Source organism: Choloepus didactylus, chromosome 2, assembly GCF_015220235.1.
Source record: "Choloepus didactylus isolate mChoDid1 chromosome 2, mChoDid1.pri, whole genome shotgun sequence".
In the NCBI taxonomy this organism is placed as follows: domain Eukaryota; kingdom Metazoa; phylum Chordata; class Mammalia; order Pilosa; family Megalonychidae; genus Choloepus; species Choloepus didactylus.
Window position 1 is genome coordinate 119391242 of NC_051308.1, and position 17411 is coordinate 119408652.

The 17411-nt window shown below is 41.1% G+C and overlaps 1 protein-coding gene across 5 annotated transcripts in view; it reads left to right on the forward strand.

The window, feature by feature from the left end:
* Positions 1-17411, forward strand: part of NOTCH2 (notch receptor 2) — a 195282-nt gene that overhangs the window by 38694 nt on the left and 139177 nt on the right. The window contains exon 1 of one of the 5 annotated variants that reach the window (XM_037826239.1): positions 7635-7965. The exons of the other annotated variants lie outside the window; for them this stretch is intronic. Coding sequence (XP_037682167.1) covers positions 7893-7965 — 73 coding nt within the window. The 5' untranslated portion in view covers positions 7635-7892. Of the gene's footprint in view, positions 1-7634; positions 7966-17411 lie in introns of those variants that run through there. 5 annotated transcript variants of the gene reach the window in all.

A 17411-nucleotide genomic window follows, 5' to 3' on the forward strand; every position in this document is an offset into this window, starting at 1 on the left:
CTGGCCTTTTCCCATTTGGTGAGCAGAAGTGGAGAAAGGAAGCCCTTGAGTTGCCCCAGCGTTGGGAGCTGATAAGTAAGAGATTAGGCATCATGCTGCAGGGAGCACAAAGGAAATCTATCATCCAGTCCTTGTCTCATAATAAATTTTGGAGACAAGGCTTACAAGAAATGATTAGAGGATGTGTTCAGTGCTCAAGTGGGTTATCTAAATAATGGATGGTGCTGGAGCTCTGAGGAGGAGAGCATGGGCAGGAGTACTATGCAGAGGTCAACTGTGTTCCTATAGAATTGGTGATGGACCTGGGCTTAGCAGCTGTATGATCTTGGGTAACTTATTCAAGCTTCACTTTCTCTGTCTGTGAAGTGGGGATAAAACTCCCTACTCAATAAGTTGGTTGGATGATGACTATCAATAAAGCATGTAAAGTGGCTTATTATTTTACCTGATACACAGTAAGCACTCAAAAAATTTTTGCTGCTATTATTATTACTAATATTATTATTGTTATTATTATGTGAATATTTATGATGGAGAGAGCTGATTTGGATTTAGGGTATTCTGAGTTCTTTGGAGGGAATTCAGGTAGGTGTCCAGAGGGCAGTTCTCTCTCACCGTGTGAACCATGCTGTGGGCTCACCCCAGGCCTTCAGCAGGGGACAGGGAGATGTGCAAGGGGGAACTCCACTCTGGTTCTTCTTTTGCTTGTGTTCATGCAACTTCCCCACTTCTAAGCAGGTGCATATTACTCCAGAGCACCCTTCACCTTCCTTTCCTGTTTTTCTGTCCTGTTTTTCTTCTCCTTGACTCTTCTTACTTCCCTTTTCTTCTCAAAACCCCAAGTGGTGGATAAGTAAGGAACTATCTACCTTTTGCATGTTCTAAATTTGCCTCTTTGACACTTAAAGGGTGTCTCCTAATTCTAATATTTTGAGTTTATGTAAGCAGGTCTGCCATTGCTTTGCATACGTAAAAAGTTTCCATACCCCCAACCATTGTCCCTCATAAATACCCCTAAATGATGGTCATTAATAGAGAGACAAGGATTCCAGATCACAAGAGTTCAATTAAGGAAGGCTCTTTTGACGTAATTATATCTTTCAAGAGAAACCAACAGAGGTGCAAACTGTTTGCAGGGCTCTTCTCTGCAACAAGGTGTATCTTCCTTGACAAAGATGTAGACCACAATGTGGGAAACATTCTGTCTTGCTAACATTTGTCCTTTCTCTTCTTGCTTAGTCTGTTAGCAGGTGTTGTAAGAGGGAAGGAATCAGAGATTTCAGAGAAAAATGATTGGACCAGTGGTGAGCAAGAAAACAGAGTAGTCATTTCACATTATTCTTAGAAATCAGAATGATTTGAAGCAAACTCAGATTGGTTTCTAGGATATTCAGATACAACCAACACAACCTGATGAATTCCAATTTTTCACATTCCATTCCACATTGACGAATAATGATGTACTTTTAACTTTGTAGGAAAGCCTATTTGCATATTTACAGAGTCATTATCTTCGGCCCAACAATTACCACCTCTGCTTCTTTGCACACATTAGCAGACATACAGACCACTGATTTGTACTTGCCTATAAAATTACTCTTTCCCTTTTTAATTAGAGTGCTTTCAGAAGCAAACCCATCGTTAAGGCCATGTATGCTTCCATTATAAATATCTGTTGCCAGCCATTAATTATCTGGTGAAGGATTATTTATTTGTAAGTAGGTTTTTTATGTTTACTTTAAGCAAAAATTTTTTGAGTGCTTACTGTGTATCAGGTAAAATAATAAGCCACTTTACATGCTTTATTGATAGTCATCATCCAACCACCTTATTGAGTAGGGAGTTTTATCCTCATTCAGTTAACTATATTGAATTCCACACAATAATAAAATGTACCCGTTTCTTCTGCTTCAGGGGTCTTAGATGTAATCTGCACCCAGATGGTATGAAGATATTTTGGACTTTAAGGCGGAAAGTTTCTGTATGCCTGGGACTCACTATTCAAGAATTTCTTGGCGAAATGTGAAGGAAGAATATAAGAACATTGGGTAGGAATAATTGAATAGTCTCTGATAATAAGCACCACATTTCCCAAATATCCAGAGTTGCATAATCATTTTAGTGACTGAAACACTGCAACTCATTCAATAATACTGTGGTTTGATAATTACACAGTTGCAGATTTATGCTGCTCTTGAATTGAGGAGATGTTCTGACACACTCAAGTCAACCCTTTTGTATGTCATTATATAGAAAAAATATATGCCTACTTAGGAATTGAAATGTAATCCTCCCAGCATAAAATACTTAAAAGACGTTTGTAAGTCAGGTAGTAATAAGTGAGAATTCCTATATTAACTTTCTTGCTTATCTCATAGATAGCAGAGAATTTTGGATTCCTAATTGTTTTATAGGTACCGTTTGTCATATAGTACATGTACTTGAGGAGGCATTAACTACACAAGGACAATCTTAAATGTACCTTTCCTTGACAGCAATTAAATTGCGATAATCAAATTCCTAAAAGGGCAAAAATATGGCAAGAAGCCAAATTACAATTGCTTGTGTTATATATACCTTTAATCAGAGCAGAGGCAGTTGGGTGTAGGTTAAGTAGAAAGGGTCTGACTGGCTCCTAATTCTCAGAGCTAGTTTGAATCTTACTGGAGCTTGTCCTCTGTTTGGTTAACCCCTGTGAATCTCTCAGAATGTGGGTCAGTAACAACAGATCTTTACTGAGCACTTACTCTATGCAAGGGCAAAGAACCAACCACCGTGGGGTTTATAAACATGAATGAGAAATGAAGAAGAAATGGTTTCTGTCTTCAAACTGTTTACTGTTCAGTTGCATAGGCCACATCAGTTCATATCTGCAGGCTAGGGACTGGTCGAAATGAAAGTGGCCTCAAAATTAAACACAGTGCTCTTTACTTTCCCATATCCCTGTGCTTTATCTCTGTCACAGTTTTGTTGTTTGCATGTTGTCCTCCTTCAATGCACTGTGGTCTCTAGAGAGCAGGGGCTGGGTGTTATTTATGTCCGTGTTGCCACAGAGTCAAGGACTTGCTCTGCAATGGTTAGGCTCTCAAGAAAATGTTTTCAAATAAAAGAATGCACTCATTTGTTTAGGTTTCCTAACTTTGTAGTGGGTCAGCTTGTTCTGTATCAGTATGGAAGTGATAAGAAGATGGTGGATCTCTGCCCAGAGGTTCCCACACTAAATATCCTCTTGGGTGTGCTTTACACTGTTGCAGGGAGGTATAGTAAAAAGAGACTGAATAAGAAGTCAGGAACAGTGGGGTTTTTGTCTCAGGTCTGACACTAATTACTTATTTAACCTTGGGCAAGATACTTAAATTCTACCTTAATTTCTTCATCTGTGAAATGGGGATAATAATGACTGGTCTTCCTATTTCCCACGAATGCTTTGAGGATCAAATGAGATAATAAGTGTTTTGGAAAGTCTAAAGCACTGTACAAATACAAGGTATTATTTTGCAAAGACATATCCCTTTTAATTCCTGCTTCCACAAACACACTCATCACACACCCCAGGGTCCCTAGGTCCTGTGGTGAGATGTGTGAAGTAGCTCAGCCTGTGCTAGATCTGTCTCCCAGAATCTCTTCTTCAGCATCTATAGTGTCCAACTGACTCAGCCTGGCATTCTCCAAGACACCTAGACTCTCTGTCAATCTTGCAAATCACCATATCTCCCCAAGTTATATAGATATATATGTTCTTTCAACATTTTATTTAAAATGTATATTATTGAGCACTTATGTGCACTGCTGTGCCAGAAACTGGGTCAAAAGAAATAAGTAAGGTCTCTGCCCTTGAGGGGTTTTACAGCCTATTGGGTCTGAGAGGAGCAGACATGACCATAAATAAGTGTCCGGTTCTGCATTGGTTTTGGGAGGCAGTTTTAAATGTGAGTTTCACATGTAAAGACATATATGTATATTTTTTAGTTTTGACTAAAACTAAAACTACTGGGGGCCCTTATCCATGCTTTTCTACTGCTGATGGCCTGTAGATTTTAAGTTGGCTCTGGAGACTGAGATACCCCATTTTTTCCCAATGAAGTTTTCTGGGATCCCATTTTTCTCTGCATCAGTGAAACTAGGGAACTTCAAGGAATGTTGACAGTTATGATTAGTTATGGAATCTCTTGAACATTTTCCTGCCAACTTCTCCTATAAAGTAGGATTTGCTTTGAGTTCCCAATCCAGTTGAGTAATTCAACTGCTGAGTACATTTGAGGTTGATATCCGAGGAAGATCCTGGAACTTCATGTCCTCAGTGGCTAATCCAGTTGGAAGACACCACCACAAGTCCCCTTGACTTTTGGTAAGTATTAGAAAAATATTCAGCTAAAAGTAAACTATGGTATTTAGGCTTAGCTTTGGGACGAGGCCAATAGCTTTGGGAGGAGGCATATTTCAGTGCAACTCCATCCTCCAAATTAGGTTACTTTCAGCTCTCCTCAAAGTAGTGTCGACTATTGCTGTCACTCCTGAATACAGTTCTCCCTCTTCCAGCTATGTTTATCTATGTTTATCTCTTGTCTACCTATTCACTCCATCAAATCTCCTCTTCCTTCTCCTACATCCCTCTATCTGGGAATAGGTCTGCCATGACTCAGGCACTGTGGTTATTGCTGATTCCTTGATCTACCTTTGCTCTCTCATCTAAGCAGTCACTAATGCATATCCTCAGAGCCCCAGCCTAAATTCTTATTTTTCCAAGGTAGGGAACAGACTTCAGCCTCTTGTTTACCTGCCTTCATATTTACTCTTTTCTGGGTCTGGAACAGCCTTAAACCGCTACACATAAGAAATCTCCTCTCCTTTTTTTCCTGATTAAATTCATCATTTGGTCCTCCAACTCTCAGTCCTGCTGTTGGGTTCTTCCAGCAAGCCTTCCCTGATCACCTCTAGGCTGGGTTAGGATTCACAGCCTCTCAGTTGTGAACCTAGAACACTCTGTACTTGTCCCGCTGGATCTTCATTTTTGGTTTATTTCTCTGTCTTTCTTTATAACTGTATCCTCAGCCTCTAGCACAGGATCTGGCCCATAGTAGATAATCATTAAAATGCTAGTTCATGGGTTGGACTTATCTGTTCTCACCTCTTGGTCTTTGCAGATTCCAGTTTCTACCCTTGATTTTCAGCTCCTCACCGTTTTTGTTTTTAATAATTGTGTCCATAACTTCCTTCAAAATCTATCCTTCAAAACACTTCTTTAGTCATAGCCCGTATTTTAACTTCTATTCATAAACATTTCCTCTTTATTCCTCTTGCCCTTACAGGAACATAACATTTTAACAAATCTAATGAAATTACATATGAAAACAATTGTTGCTTTTTTAAAAAAAACAGTCATGTTGAGAAATTGCACACCTATTTTAATACTGTTGTCATAGCCACAGTCATTTCTGGAGTTGCTCTTTGGGGTTGATTGCCTTCAGAGTACATTCTTCTGAATATATTTTAACAGTGACTCATCTTCACTTTTTGCTGGTGATTTTAAAAATTTGTACATAGTCAAGTCACTATGAGTAATGCCTATTGAGTAAAGAGGATGATCAGGCTGGGTAGCTGCTTGATTTGGGTCAACAATTAAAAAATATGGCCATGATCCTTGTTCATAAGGATGGCCTATTCTGGTTGAGAGGACAGATACACAAACAGTGTGAAAAAGAAGTATCGGTGTAAGATAAAGAAGCAGTACACAGGAGCTATTGTCTGTGAGGGGTGTAATTGTTACAGTACAGGCAAAACATGCTCAGGATAGAGGGATGAATGATGATTAGAAGTTTACCAAGTGGAGGAGGGAACAGACTACAAGAGTCAGTCCAAACCAGGGGAACAGACGGTGCAGAGACTAGAACAGCGAAGTATGTTCAGGGAGTCTCAAGTTGTTCAATATTGTCATTGTGTCAAGTTCAACATGGGGCAGGGAAGAGAAAATGAGGCTGGAGACTAGGCAGGGGCCCAGGAGGAAAAGGCCTTCTGTGCACCATTTTTAGGAGCTTGGAATTCAACTTGGAGCTAGGGAGAGGTTTTGTGGGTAGGATTTTTTGTTCAACTAGATTGTAAATTCCCAAATCCAATTAATCACACGGGTTTGCGCCACTTCACCCCCCCACCTTTTCTTTTCTTTCAAGATAGCCTTGGATCCATCTTTTTCCTTCCATTGTAACTTCCACTTCATTAGTTAAGGCATTCATCATCTCATCCCTGGACTGTTTAACAAACTCCTGACTGGCCTCTGGGGCTCACGTTCACCTCTTGCTCCTGATAATTGGTTTTGCACAAGATTAACGAAGTAACCTTTTCATCTAGACTCACACCTGTTCAAAAACCTTCAGTGGTTCTCTATGGCTTGAGAGATAAGACCCCTGTTCCCCTTTCTCAGCTTCTCATTCAAGGTCCTGCACAATCGGGTCCCCACCCTCCTTTCTCTCCTTAACTCCTCTCACCGCCAACAGTGCCATGGTTGACCTTCCCTTGGAATGCTACCCCATTACAATTTTTCTGTTTGTTTCAGCTCTTTTATTACATATGGCAAGTCCACTTGGATCCCTACATGATCATACCCTCACTCTTCTGCCTTGGAAGGAACCACCATTTTGGTTATATTTTTACTATATATGCATGAATTCTTAAATAATATATGGTATTGTTTTCAGGGGAATTAAATATACATAAATGGTATTATATTTTGTCTCCTTCTGTAATTAGATTTTTCACAATCATTTTAAGATTATCCCTTGACATAAATGAATACAGTCTTTTCAACTGCTGAATTGCATTTCAATTTAAGTATATCATACATCATTTATTCATTATTCTATTGGTGGGAATTTATGTTGTTTCCAATTTTGGGCTATTAAAAACAATGTTACAATGAATATCCTTAACTTGTCTCCTTGTCCCATACACATTTTACTATTCTTCCAAGATCTTGCTCTCATCTCACCTCTTCCATGAGATCCTTCCCTGAACCCCTCAGCCAGCAGCAGTTTCTGTCCTCAGGATTCTACAGTAGATTGAGCATCATGAGTCTTCAGTATCATTTCATTGAGCCTAGCATACTGATATGCGAAGTAAGGTCCTTAAGAAGTATTTGCTAAATGAATGAATAGTGCAACACAAACAAGTTGATGGCTCTGTTCATTTTAAATGGACTTTGACGCCTTAGCCCGCATTTCCTTCTTTGACAGCAGTGGTCCTTCTCTCCCGCATTCCTTCACGCTAGCAGGGGAGTGCGTGGACGTGTGGTGGTGTGGGGATTATGCCAGTTTCAATGGATGAGGTCTGTCTGCAAGTTCAAGATCCTGGCAACCCTAGTTTTTGAAGTTCCGAGTCCTAACACCCATCCCCTTAAACTGAGGCACGGACCAGGAAGGCACTCCAGCGCCGACTGAATTAAGGCGGGTCCCAAACCCGACACGGATTGGGGAAGGATGGCGCCGCAGAGGGAAGGGGTATGGACGGAGGGGAGGCTGAGGGCTCGTAGTAGATCCTTCCGCGCGGAGCTTGGGCCGGCGCTTCTTCCTGCGGGAAACCCCTGGGTGCCGAAGGCGGCGGGGCCGAGGCCCAGGCGACAGGGGGGCGGGGCCTTGCGGTGGGAGGAGGCGGCCGAGGCGGAAGGACACACGAGGCCGCCTCAGAGCACAGCCGAGAAAGTTTCAGCCAAACTTCGGGCGGCGGCTGAGGCGGTGACCGAGGAGCGACGGACTGGGGGTGCAAGGAGTCGAGGCATCGGGACGCAGCGCGAGATTGTGAGCGGCCGAAGGAGGAGGAGGGAAGGTGAAATTGGGGGCTCCTCTGTCGGGACCCCCTCCCCATGTGGATCTGCCCGGGCGGCGGCGGCGGCGACCGAGAAGATGCCCACCCTGCGCCCCGCTCCGCTGTGGGCGCTGCTGGCGCTCTGGCTGTGCCGCCCGGCCCCCGCGCGTGGTGAGTATCGCGCTGAGGGGTGCTGTCCCCTGCGCCCAGAGCCGCGCACCGCTGCCCCCACTCCGGCCGGGGCCACCTGGGGCGCGCATGTCTCCCCACTCCCTTCCGTCCTCTTTTCTGCAGACTGGCGAAGGCCGGGCTCGGCCGCCGGCGCGGAGTGAGGCCACTTGGTTCCCGAAAGTTTGGGCATCGTCGGGGCCCCCTCCCTTCGCGCGCCCCATCCCCCGCGCTCCGGGCTGCCTCCTGCTCCCCGCCGCCCATTGCCCCACACACGCCTCCTCTGCCGGAGGGAGACGGGCCAGACAGGCTCAGAAACTCTTGTTTCTGAGTATTTGAGTTCAGGGAGTTGGGTAGTTTGGCCCTTTTGGTTCCGCGTTTCTCGGGGTCTGGGGAGAGCCGAGGGCGGGTTGACCGAGGCGAATCATCGGCGGCCGCGGAGCGCAGTTGGGTTGAGCGAAGGAATGCCAGATTCTGGCGTGAAGAGTGCGGGGGCTGGGCCTCCGAGCCCAGCGGCTTGCACCTTCATAGCCAGACTTTGCTTTGCCAAAGGGAGGCACACAGTCTGGGTGTGTGGGTTTGATTTGGATGGGGATGGGATTTCTCAGTGCGCCTGAGTTTTGACACTCGACCGGATGGTCCCGATGAGTTGGGTGTGTTTGCTCGTGTCTTTGAAAGGAGCAGTAGGGAAACTGGTGTGGCTGCATGCTGAGCCACATGATTTACAAATCTCAACTGCTATTATTCTTTCCGAGGCGCGGAGCTCGGCCGCTGTTTCAGAGTCTGTGTCCAGCCCCAGGAATGTGGTGTGACGATCACCAACTCCTCCAACCTGGCAGCACATTTGCTGCTCATTTGGCAGGATGGGGTGGGGAGCTGGGGCGGGCGAGGAAAAGTGGATAGGTTAATTCATAGTGCCTCCTTAGAAAGCCTCTTTATGGTTGGATACTTGAAACAGTCTTTCTAACACAATTGGACCGAGGAAAGGAAATCAAATCATATCTTATGCATCTCATCCCCACTCTTAGATCCTAAAATTTTCAGACTGTTTGGTGGAAAGAGCGTGGGCTTTGGAGCCTTGCTCTGTAATCCAGGGTTCAAATCCGGCTCTGCTATATGAGCTCACCAATAAGATGGAGAGAAATTACCGAGCTAATAGGATTAATTAAGAGAATGTATATAAAACCCATGGCACTCAAAAGGTGTTCAGGAAGTCCTTTCAGGACAGGGGCTGGGTTTTATTCTTTCTGTGCTCCCTGATCCAGGAGGATGGTTTCTTTTGCCTACTTGTTCAACTGAAATGGGTTCCCTCTTTCCTGAGCCTAATCTGAAGGAATATTTTACCTTTACCAGAAAACTGATACATGAGCTCCGTCTCTTTTCAAAGAAAAAATTAAGATGATGAACTTCAGGAAAATCGGGTCCATGTTCATCGTTTGCAGGAAGTGGACATTCCAATCACAGATGTTTTAAAAGAGAACAAGATCATTTACCATGTGAAAACATACTGTTGGCTTATTGGGCACTATATCCTTCTTGGAAGATTCAAATTCCCTACACCTCTCTGTTCCTAAAAATTTCAGAAGTGGACCAGGAGGCTGTATGATAATGAATCAAGATTGTACTTTCTGAAACATTTAATAAAAAGCACATGATGGCATTTTTGCCTTTCCTTTTTCTTTGAGCAAAAGCTTTAGTATAAGTGTAGATTTAGGATAGAGAGGATATAAATCATGGGCTGGTCTGAGGTTTACAATCCTTGATCTACCATTAACTTGTTTTCATAAGTAACTTAATCTCCATGGTCTATAGTCTCTTCATCTATGAAATAGGACAAAAGAATAACCTACTTTAGGGAATTGTAAGGAATAACAAATATGATCATAAAGCGATTTACAAAATGAAGTGTTAAATAAGACTGATGTCAGAAGTAGGTTTAATGTGACACATAGGGCTTCTTTGATTGTAGGACCTCAGTGCCGAGAACCATATCCTCTTTTATACATCTGCATTGGTAAGGCATTGTTACTACTGGATTTTAGGTGGATGGGTTGAGAGTCAAGTTAGCTCAAAGGACAGGATTTCGATTCCAGCTGATTTTTAGACAGATGTTCTTCAGATGCGATAGAAAAGATTAAAGCCTGTTTCTTGGTACAAATCTTAAATCTCAGATTCTAGCAGTGAAGGCTTCTTGAATCTGCAATCCACTGTCATTGTGTTTTTACCAAGGTGCCACTTATAATATACCCTTCCATCCTTTCGAGTGATCCTGTATTGGCTTGTGGCCAATTGTTAATTTAAACATCATTGAGTTCCTAAGCCAAAGAGCTGTCAACCCTTCTGTCTGATTGTCTAAACAGTTATCCAGGACCACCTCTTGCTCCTTTTTCACTTTTGCTTGCAATGGGAAGTGACTCCTGGGTTTTGCTGCCTGTTAGATAGTTTTTCAACTGAGTTCTCTTGCTTTTACAAAAATCACAAAGAGCAGTTGTTTTTTCTTTCAGACGGAGACGAAATCTATCCTGAAAGTATTTTCCCTTTCCCTTTCTTTCCTCTTATTCCATATTTCCTTCTAAAAATTCTTTCTAGATTATGATTACCTCTGGGGGAAGAGGGATGAAGAGGAGTGATTGCTTTTAGTCTCTTTTCTTTTTCCCAGTGTTTTGCCTTTTTAAAAAATTATCTTTAGGCACATCCCTTCACAACTCTCTGACCCATTTCCACTCTGCTACCTCTTCTCTAGGTTTCTTATGCATAGAGAAGCAATTTTTGGTTCAATTGGATTGTAGTTGCTGACTTCAGGACCTTTAGAGAATGTTTAAATCAGTGGGATATGCTTGGATGCTTCAGAGCAGCTTTACAATACATTTAAAAATATCACACCCACAGAAATTCTGTTTTGCCCACAAAATTTGCATTGATCTAGTTCCCACTCTCTGATGCATTCCTAGTAATCCTCCTCCCTACCCCTTCCATACATTTACGGTGGTAGAACAAAGCTCTGCATCCTGGCTGACTCAAAAGCAGCTGGAGTGGTTCTTGGGTCCACACCTAGGGATTCTGATACAGTAGGCCTGAGAATCTGTATTTTTTAAGGTTTGCAGGTGATTATTATGCTTTAACTTGATTGGAACCCACTGGATAGGTCCATTTTTCTGTGTTCAGGTGTATATATGGGGGTCTTTCCTTCTTAATTTTAATACTTTCCAGAATAAATCTAACCTTAATGAGCCATTTCAGAGTTTGACCCTTCTGACTCTCAAGGAATTTAAAAATTGCTAACATAAAAGCTATAGAGTGTAATGCCATTTTTTCTTGTTCTGTCTGGGCAGAATGAATCCCCATTATCTCTTTAGAAGATATACATGTACTTGAATGATACTATTAAATTTCTCCTCCCCTTTTCTTCTCAGTTATTACTTTTTCATTAAACTTCATTCATATGTATCATTTTTGGACTCTTTATCCATTAGTCTTTGATAGTTTCAGAGTATGAACTCTAAGGCATGATTTGAATGAGAATATAATATGATTTTACATCATTATTAGATTTTGTGTGTGGACTTTATCCAAGTGCTTCATTTCTGAGTTCTCTATCTGGATGCCTCAACTTGAACCAATAATTTTCCTCCCACTCTTTCCTGGTTCTCCTTTTCCTTCTTCTTCCCTTTCTTTGCAAGGGGCTTGAAACAAAAAGGTTTCTTTTTTTCCTACTCTTCTTTCTTCATCAGTCTACTCTATGTATAGTATTTTGGAAAGATCACTTGACTAGGAGCCAGAAGACCAGAATTTTTTTCCGGCCCTGTTACTAATTTGTCTTTTGACCTTGAAGAGGGGCACTGTTTGGGCTCTCAGTTTGCTCAGGTACTTTCACCACAGTCACAGAACCACTTACGCAGTGAATCCCTATCTTCTGGTCCTCAGCCCAATTCCCTGTCCCCCTTCTACTCCACTTGGATCTCAACTACAAATGAGCTCATAAACACCAAAGCACTTAGAAAAATCATCATGTGCTTATTATTAATAAGTGCTTCTTGAGAAGTGTTGTATTCTTTCATTTGTGTGTTTATTCTTATGCCCCCATCCTTAACCACACTGGCACAGTTCCTTGGCATCTAATATGTACCCAATAAATATTTGTTCAGTTGAATAATTACTGCTAGTCATTTTTTCATTCTAGACTGCTTTGATACTTGAAGACCATTTTTTACAGTATTTGTAAGAGCCATTGCTTACTTTACCTTTGGGGGAAAAACCAAATTTTTCCCTCCCCGGGTATATTATCTAAACTTGCCATTTTGAACTTCTGTTTATGTGTGTGTATGATTTATCATTATTTTTTTTTCTCTGATCACTTCTGCAATTTATAAAGGTCACTTTGACTTTGGAATTTAACCTCAAAAGGCACTGGCATCCACCCCCTGCCTCTCACTCAAGTTGCTCCTACTGCTTCTATGATTAACTCAGCAGTTTCTATTATTTTGTTCACGTTAGCTATACCTTACTGTAATTTGTATATTTTTGGCATTGTTGGTGTAGTTTTTTAAAATTAGAATTAACTAAGTTTATACTTGTTTTGATGAACTGAGTATTGCAAGCTTGTACTAGACTAAGAGCATATGTACATTTAGTAAAATATATTTGTCTTTTTCTTATAAAGAGAGTTCCCTGAAAACTACCACCACCAACAAAATCTGTAAAAGCAAGGCATTTCTTGCATATGAAATACATTAAATTTCCTTATCAACATTTTGCTTCTTCATGCCAGGGACTATGCCACACATCTCCCTTCTCTGTCTTACAGAATTTGTCTGGCATATGCCCAACACTGTACAGAGTCAGCTAGCAGCAGGTCTTGGTCACAGCACCCATGGCTCTTGCCCTGTACTCTCCAACTTTAGGGCACTTTGTAGAAGAGGCTGATGGTGAGTCAGGCATGTGTCTCTACTTTCTCATTGGAAGAGATGGGATCAGTTGAGAGCTGACCCTACCTACAGACTTCTACGCTGTCCCTTTTAATTAATGGGTAGCTGAACTTTTCCTCTTTGTTGATTTGTGTTGGCACGAACTCAAAAATTCATCTAGTGCTTCTGTCCATCCCATGCTGGATTTGATCCTCTTACAACATCCCAGTAAAGGGGTTGCTTACCTTCTTTCTGCTTGAGCACCTCTTGTGATAGCTCCCTACCTTTGGAGGCAGTTTAGTTCATCTTCAGACAGCTCTATTAGAAAGATCTTACATTCAGCTCTAATCTGCCCCTTCTGACTTGCAACCATTGGCATCTTCACAGGAATTTGTCTGCTAGAGTCCTGAGCTCTGTGTGGGTGATAGGGCTCCAGAAGTGGTGGTGATGTACCATTGACTGAGCTGACACCCACCCTTCCATAAAAGGAGTGATCCCATCTGGGGTGATTGCTTTGGTTAGCCATCTTAGCCTTTGTGTTTCATATCTCCCTGCCTAGGTGGGCACTGGTGGAAGGAAAAGAATCTGTGGAGCACTGTTGCCCTAACCTGTCTTATGACACAAGAATACCCAGGGACGTTCTCCTCAAGATTCTGATTCAGTGGGTCTGGGATGGTATCTGGAATTTTGTATATTTAAGAAAATGCCAAGTGAGTCTTATATCAGGGATGTTTTGGAATTGCTGCAGAGTCAATCTGGGGAAACCAAGGTTTTGTTTTTGTTTATTTGTCTGTTTTCGATAGTGCTAGAGATGCATTGCTTTGGCTGGGTCCTATAATATTTTTCTACTGAAAGTGCCTGCTTCTTGTTGAATGCCTTGCTCACTTGGGAGAAGGAAGCTGCTCTGGTTTTCCTTTAAGACCTGTGAAGTTGTTTTGTTTGTTTGTTTTGTCTTTTAAAAAAATAATCTGTAAACTATCCTATGTTTTAGGACTGCTGTGTTTGTCGTGATATGAGTTCATATCCAATGTCAGGGACATTCCTCAGATCTATTAGTGCAGAGAGATATAAAGGTTACTGATTCAGGCAGTCCTACTTTCGGGGCATCTGGGGTGCTGCAGTGAGTGGAATATGGAAGAGAGAATGAAGGAGGAATTGAAGGTTTCCTGAGTGGAAGAGAGAAGTCTGAGGGGCCCAGGATTGCCCTTCTTACAAAGACCATTGATGTTGCTGTCCTTGATAGGAAGAAGTGAGTGGCTTCACATCTGAAAGGATATGCTCATAGGCTCTGGATGGGACCAGCAGCAATATTCACTGCTAGTGGTAGGAGGTTTTGCTGTAGATCTCTTCTTTCCTCCTCTTTCTGAAAGGAATACTAGCAGTGTAGCAGAAAATACATTGTGGCCTTAAAAAGAAGAGTAAAGCCAAGGAGTGGGGATGGTAGGAGCAAAGCAATTATTGTATCAGTTTATTTGTATATGTAAATAAATAAGTTTCTGATAGGATACCTAGCTATTGGCACTATGGTTTATTATCTTTCTAGCTCTGCTGTCTTAGTGGTGCATTCAGGGAGGATTGTGGTGTGTTGCCAGCCTTAATTTGTGTTTCCCTTGGCACCATGAGGTAGGAAGTATAGGGTGTTCTACTCTTCTAGATGTGTGGCAATCATTGTCTGAGAGACGATATGGTCCCTGCCCCCAAGGAGCTGACATCATCATGGAAACAGGACAGGTGAGCACACAAGGAGGAATATGAACTACAGTCATTTAGTCATTTATCTACACTCTTTGAAAGCTGTTTCCTGCAGTCAGAATGACTAAGAACTGTAGGGTCTGTGGGGAGCAAACTCCAGATTCTGAAACTACTGGGGAACCACAGCTCCCCAAACTCAACCTGGCTGGTCTTCCCTGTCCTGAAACCACCAGGGAACCATCCATGACCCACCAACTCAATGCTGCTGGACTTCAGGAAAACTTGACTTCAGGAAAAGACAACAACCCCTTTGTAAATATGTATTTGGCATATGTTGTCGTGTCTTTTATGTCTATTAGTGGGTTTGTGTTCTCAGTCCTGGATGCCAACCCTACCAAGGACAAGTTAATGTGGAAGTGTCTCCAATGGAAGATCCAGTTCTCAGTGGCAGTAGCTGAGGGACTTCTCGTCACAGCCCACAATGACTGAGGTGCCTGATGGACATGCCCAGAGTTGCTGCCTCAGGTGGCATTGATTAATCATACTAGCATCTTCCTCACCCTTTTGTGCTTGTCTTGGCAGAACCCTGTTCTACCAGCTCCTCAAAAGTCTGGACTTTTACTGGATATGAATGAACAAGCTCTTGGGGGGTTATTTTACATTCTCTTGTTCCTCTAGAACTACAGACCAGTTACCTTGGTCCAACTGTGTTGCCCTTGGTCTTCTGGACAGGTAGTGAAGAGCCTGAGCCTTCATTCCCATTGTACTGAAGCACCTTTCCTTAGAGGCCTGCCTGGGGCGGTTTCTGGTCTCAAGTCAGTTCCTTGTGCAGGATATTGGCAGCCTAGTAATGACTCTGGGTTCTTTGAATACATCAGCCAAACATCATGCCAAGATGGACTCATTGCCACACAGACACAGGTTGGATATAGAGTGTTGCAGAACCTGTTTCTAGAGTACCTCTCCCACCTTCGTATTTATTTATTCATGTGAAGAGAGTGTGTATGTATTTTGTGGGGTAAGGAAAGCATGATAATAGTATTTTGATAGGAGTCAGATATTGTCTCCTTAATAATAGGTTGTCTTTTAACAAATAATCATCCCTTCAAAATACAACTTTGCTTACTGCATAAGGTGTTGTACAAGAAGCTGTGGTTACTGTCTTGTTCAGAGACAGGTGCATTTTTAAAATTGTTGCTGTTGTTTACTTCTTTTTAAGTCTCTTGATCTTTTTCATTCTCATCTTTTTGGGAGAAGATTTTGGGAGGCTTTTAAGCCTCAAAGATTAAATAGCCTATTTTAAATGGCACCTAGTAGGGTGAGGTTACTATTTTGGCATACTTAACCAACATTCAAATGAGAATAATCGTGTTCATTCATTAATGTATTCTGTTGAGTTTCTGAATATGAATAGCCACAAAACTAGATAGTGCTGATGTGTTACTTCTCTAAATGGTAAATGTGGTAAGCTGCGAAGAAACTTTTGTATTAATTTTGTGCTTTCATATGCTTTTTTTGTGTGTCTAGAAAGTGTCAAGACACTGATGTTTGAGGACATGAATATTTTGATTATTACTTGCTATTATTATTTTTACTGAGAACATGGTTTTATTTTCTGGGTCTTTTCTCATGGTAAACATTAAGGATGTTTACTTTTTTATAGCATTTAAAGCACTTTTTAATCTTTGTGAGGATTATTAGGGGAAAAACATATTCTATAAATCTTGCATTTCTGTTAGTCTTTGCATTTATGTTACTCTTTAAAGTAAGAAACAATATATAGTGGCCCCTGTGAGATATAGTTTTGAGGAGATTTATTTTTAGTTGCAACTAAAAATAAACATTGTAACATTTTAAGGTAGGTTTATATAGCAACAGAATTATTTCCTACTGTTTACACATAATTAACTCATTTCTACCTCCTTGATTTTCTCTGGCACATTCACAAGATTTTTTGGCCTATTTTGAAAGTAGTTACACTTAAAAGTAGTTAAGGAGCCTTGAAAAACCTAGAAAAGTAGAATAAAAATATCCGTAATCCCACCTCTGTTACTATTTTGGTGTATAACTTTTGGTTGTTTTCCTACTCTTAGATCTAAAAAAGAGTAGTTGATACACACACACACACACACACACACACACACACAATTTTCTGTTCTGCCTTTCTTCATATAAAGTAATTATAAATATTTTTCATATTTGTGAACATTCTTTGTCAATTTAATTTTAATGGTTAAATTAAAAATTAAGTGATAGGTTTTGTTTTGACTGTTCCCCTTTGGTTGGATATTTGATTGGTTCCATCTTTTTATTTTATTTTATTTTTATTTTGCTTTTGCTGTGATAAACGGTACTAATCATCTTTATGTAGAAAGAGTTTCTCTAGTTAGGATTTTTTCCAATAAGCTAGATTTACAGAGGGGAATTACTATGTCAAAGAAAGTGAATGATTTTTTCAAATAACTTTTTTTTTAATCTTAAAAGAATACATAATTAAAAAAAAATTTGGAACAGGAAAATAAGCAAAAGTGAAAATCGCCAGTAATCCCATTACTCCAAGCAAAACCCATTAACATTTCGATGCATTTCCAGTTATTTTTCCTCTGTTTATTATTGTAATTGGCAGTTTGTACATGCAGTTTGAGTGGTGTTTTTTCATCACTCAAAATATTGTGAACATTTTCCCACATATATTCCTTAAGAACGTGGTTTTAGTGGCTGCATACTATTCCATCTTGGGGATCTACTATATTTTATTTAAACTGAAATCTATTCTTAGTTTCCAGTTTTCATAATTAGAAATAGTGCTGTGAATGAACATTCTTGTTCATAAGTCCTAGTTAGTGTATTTAT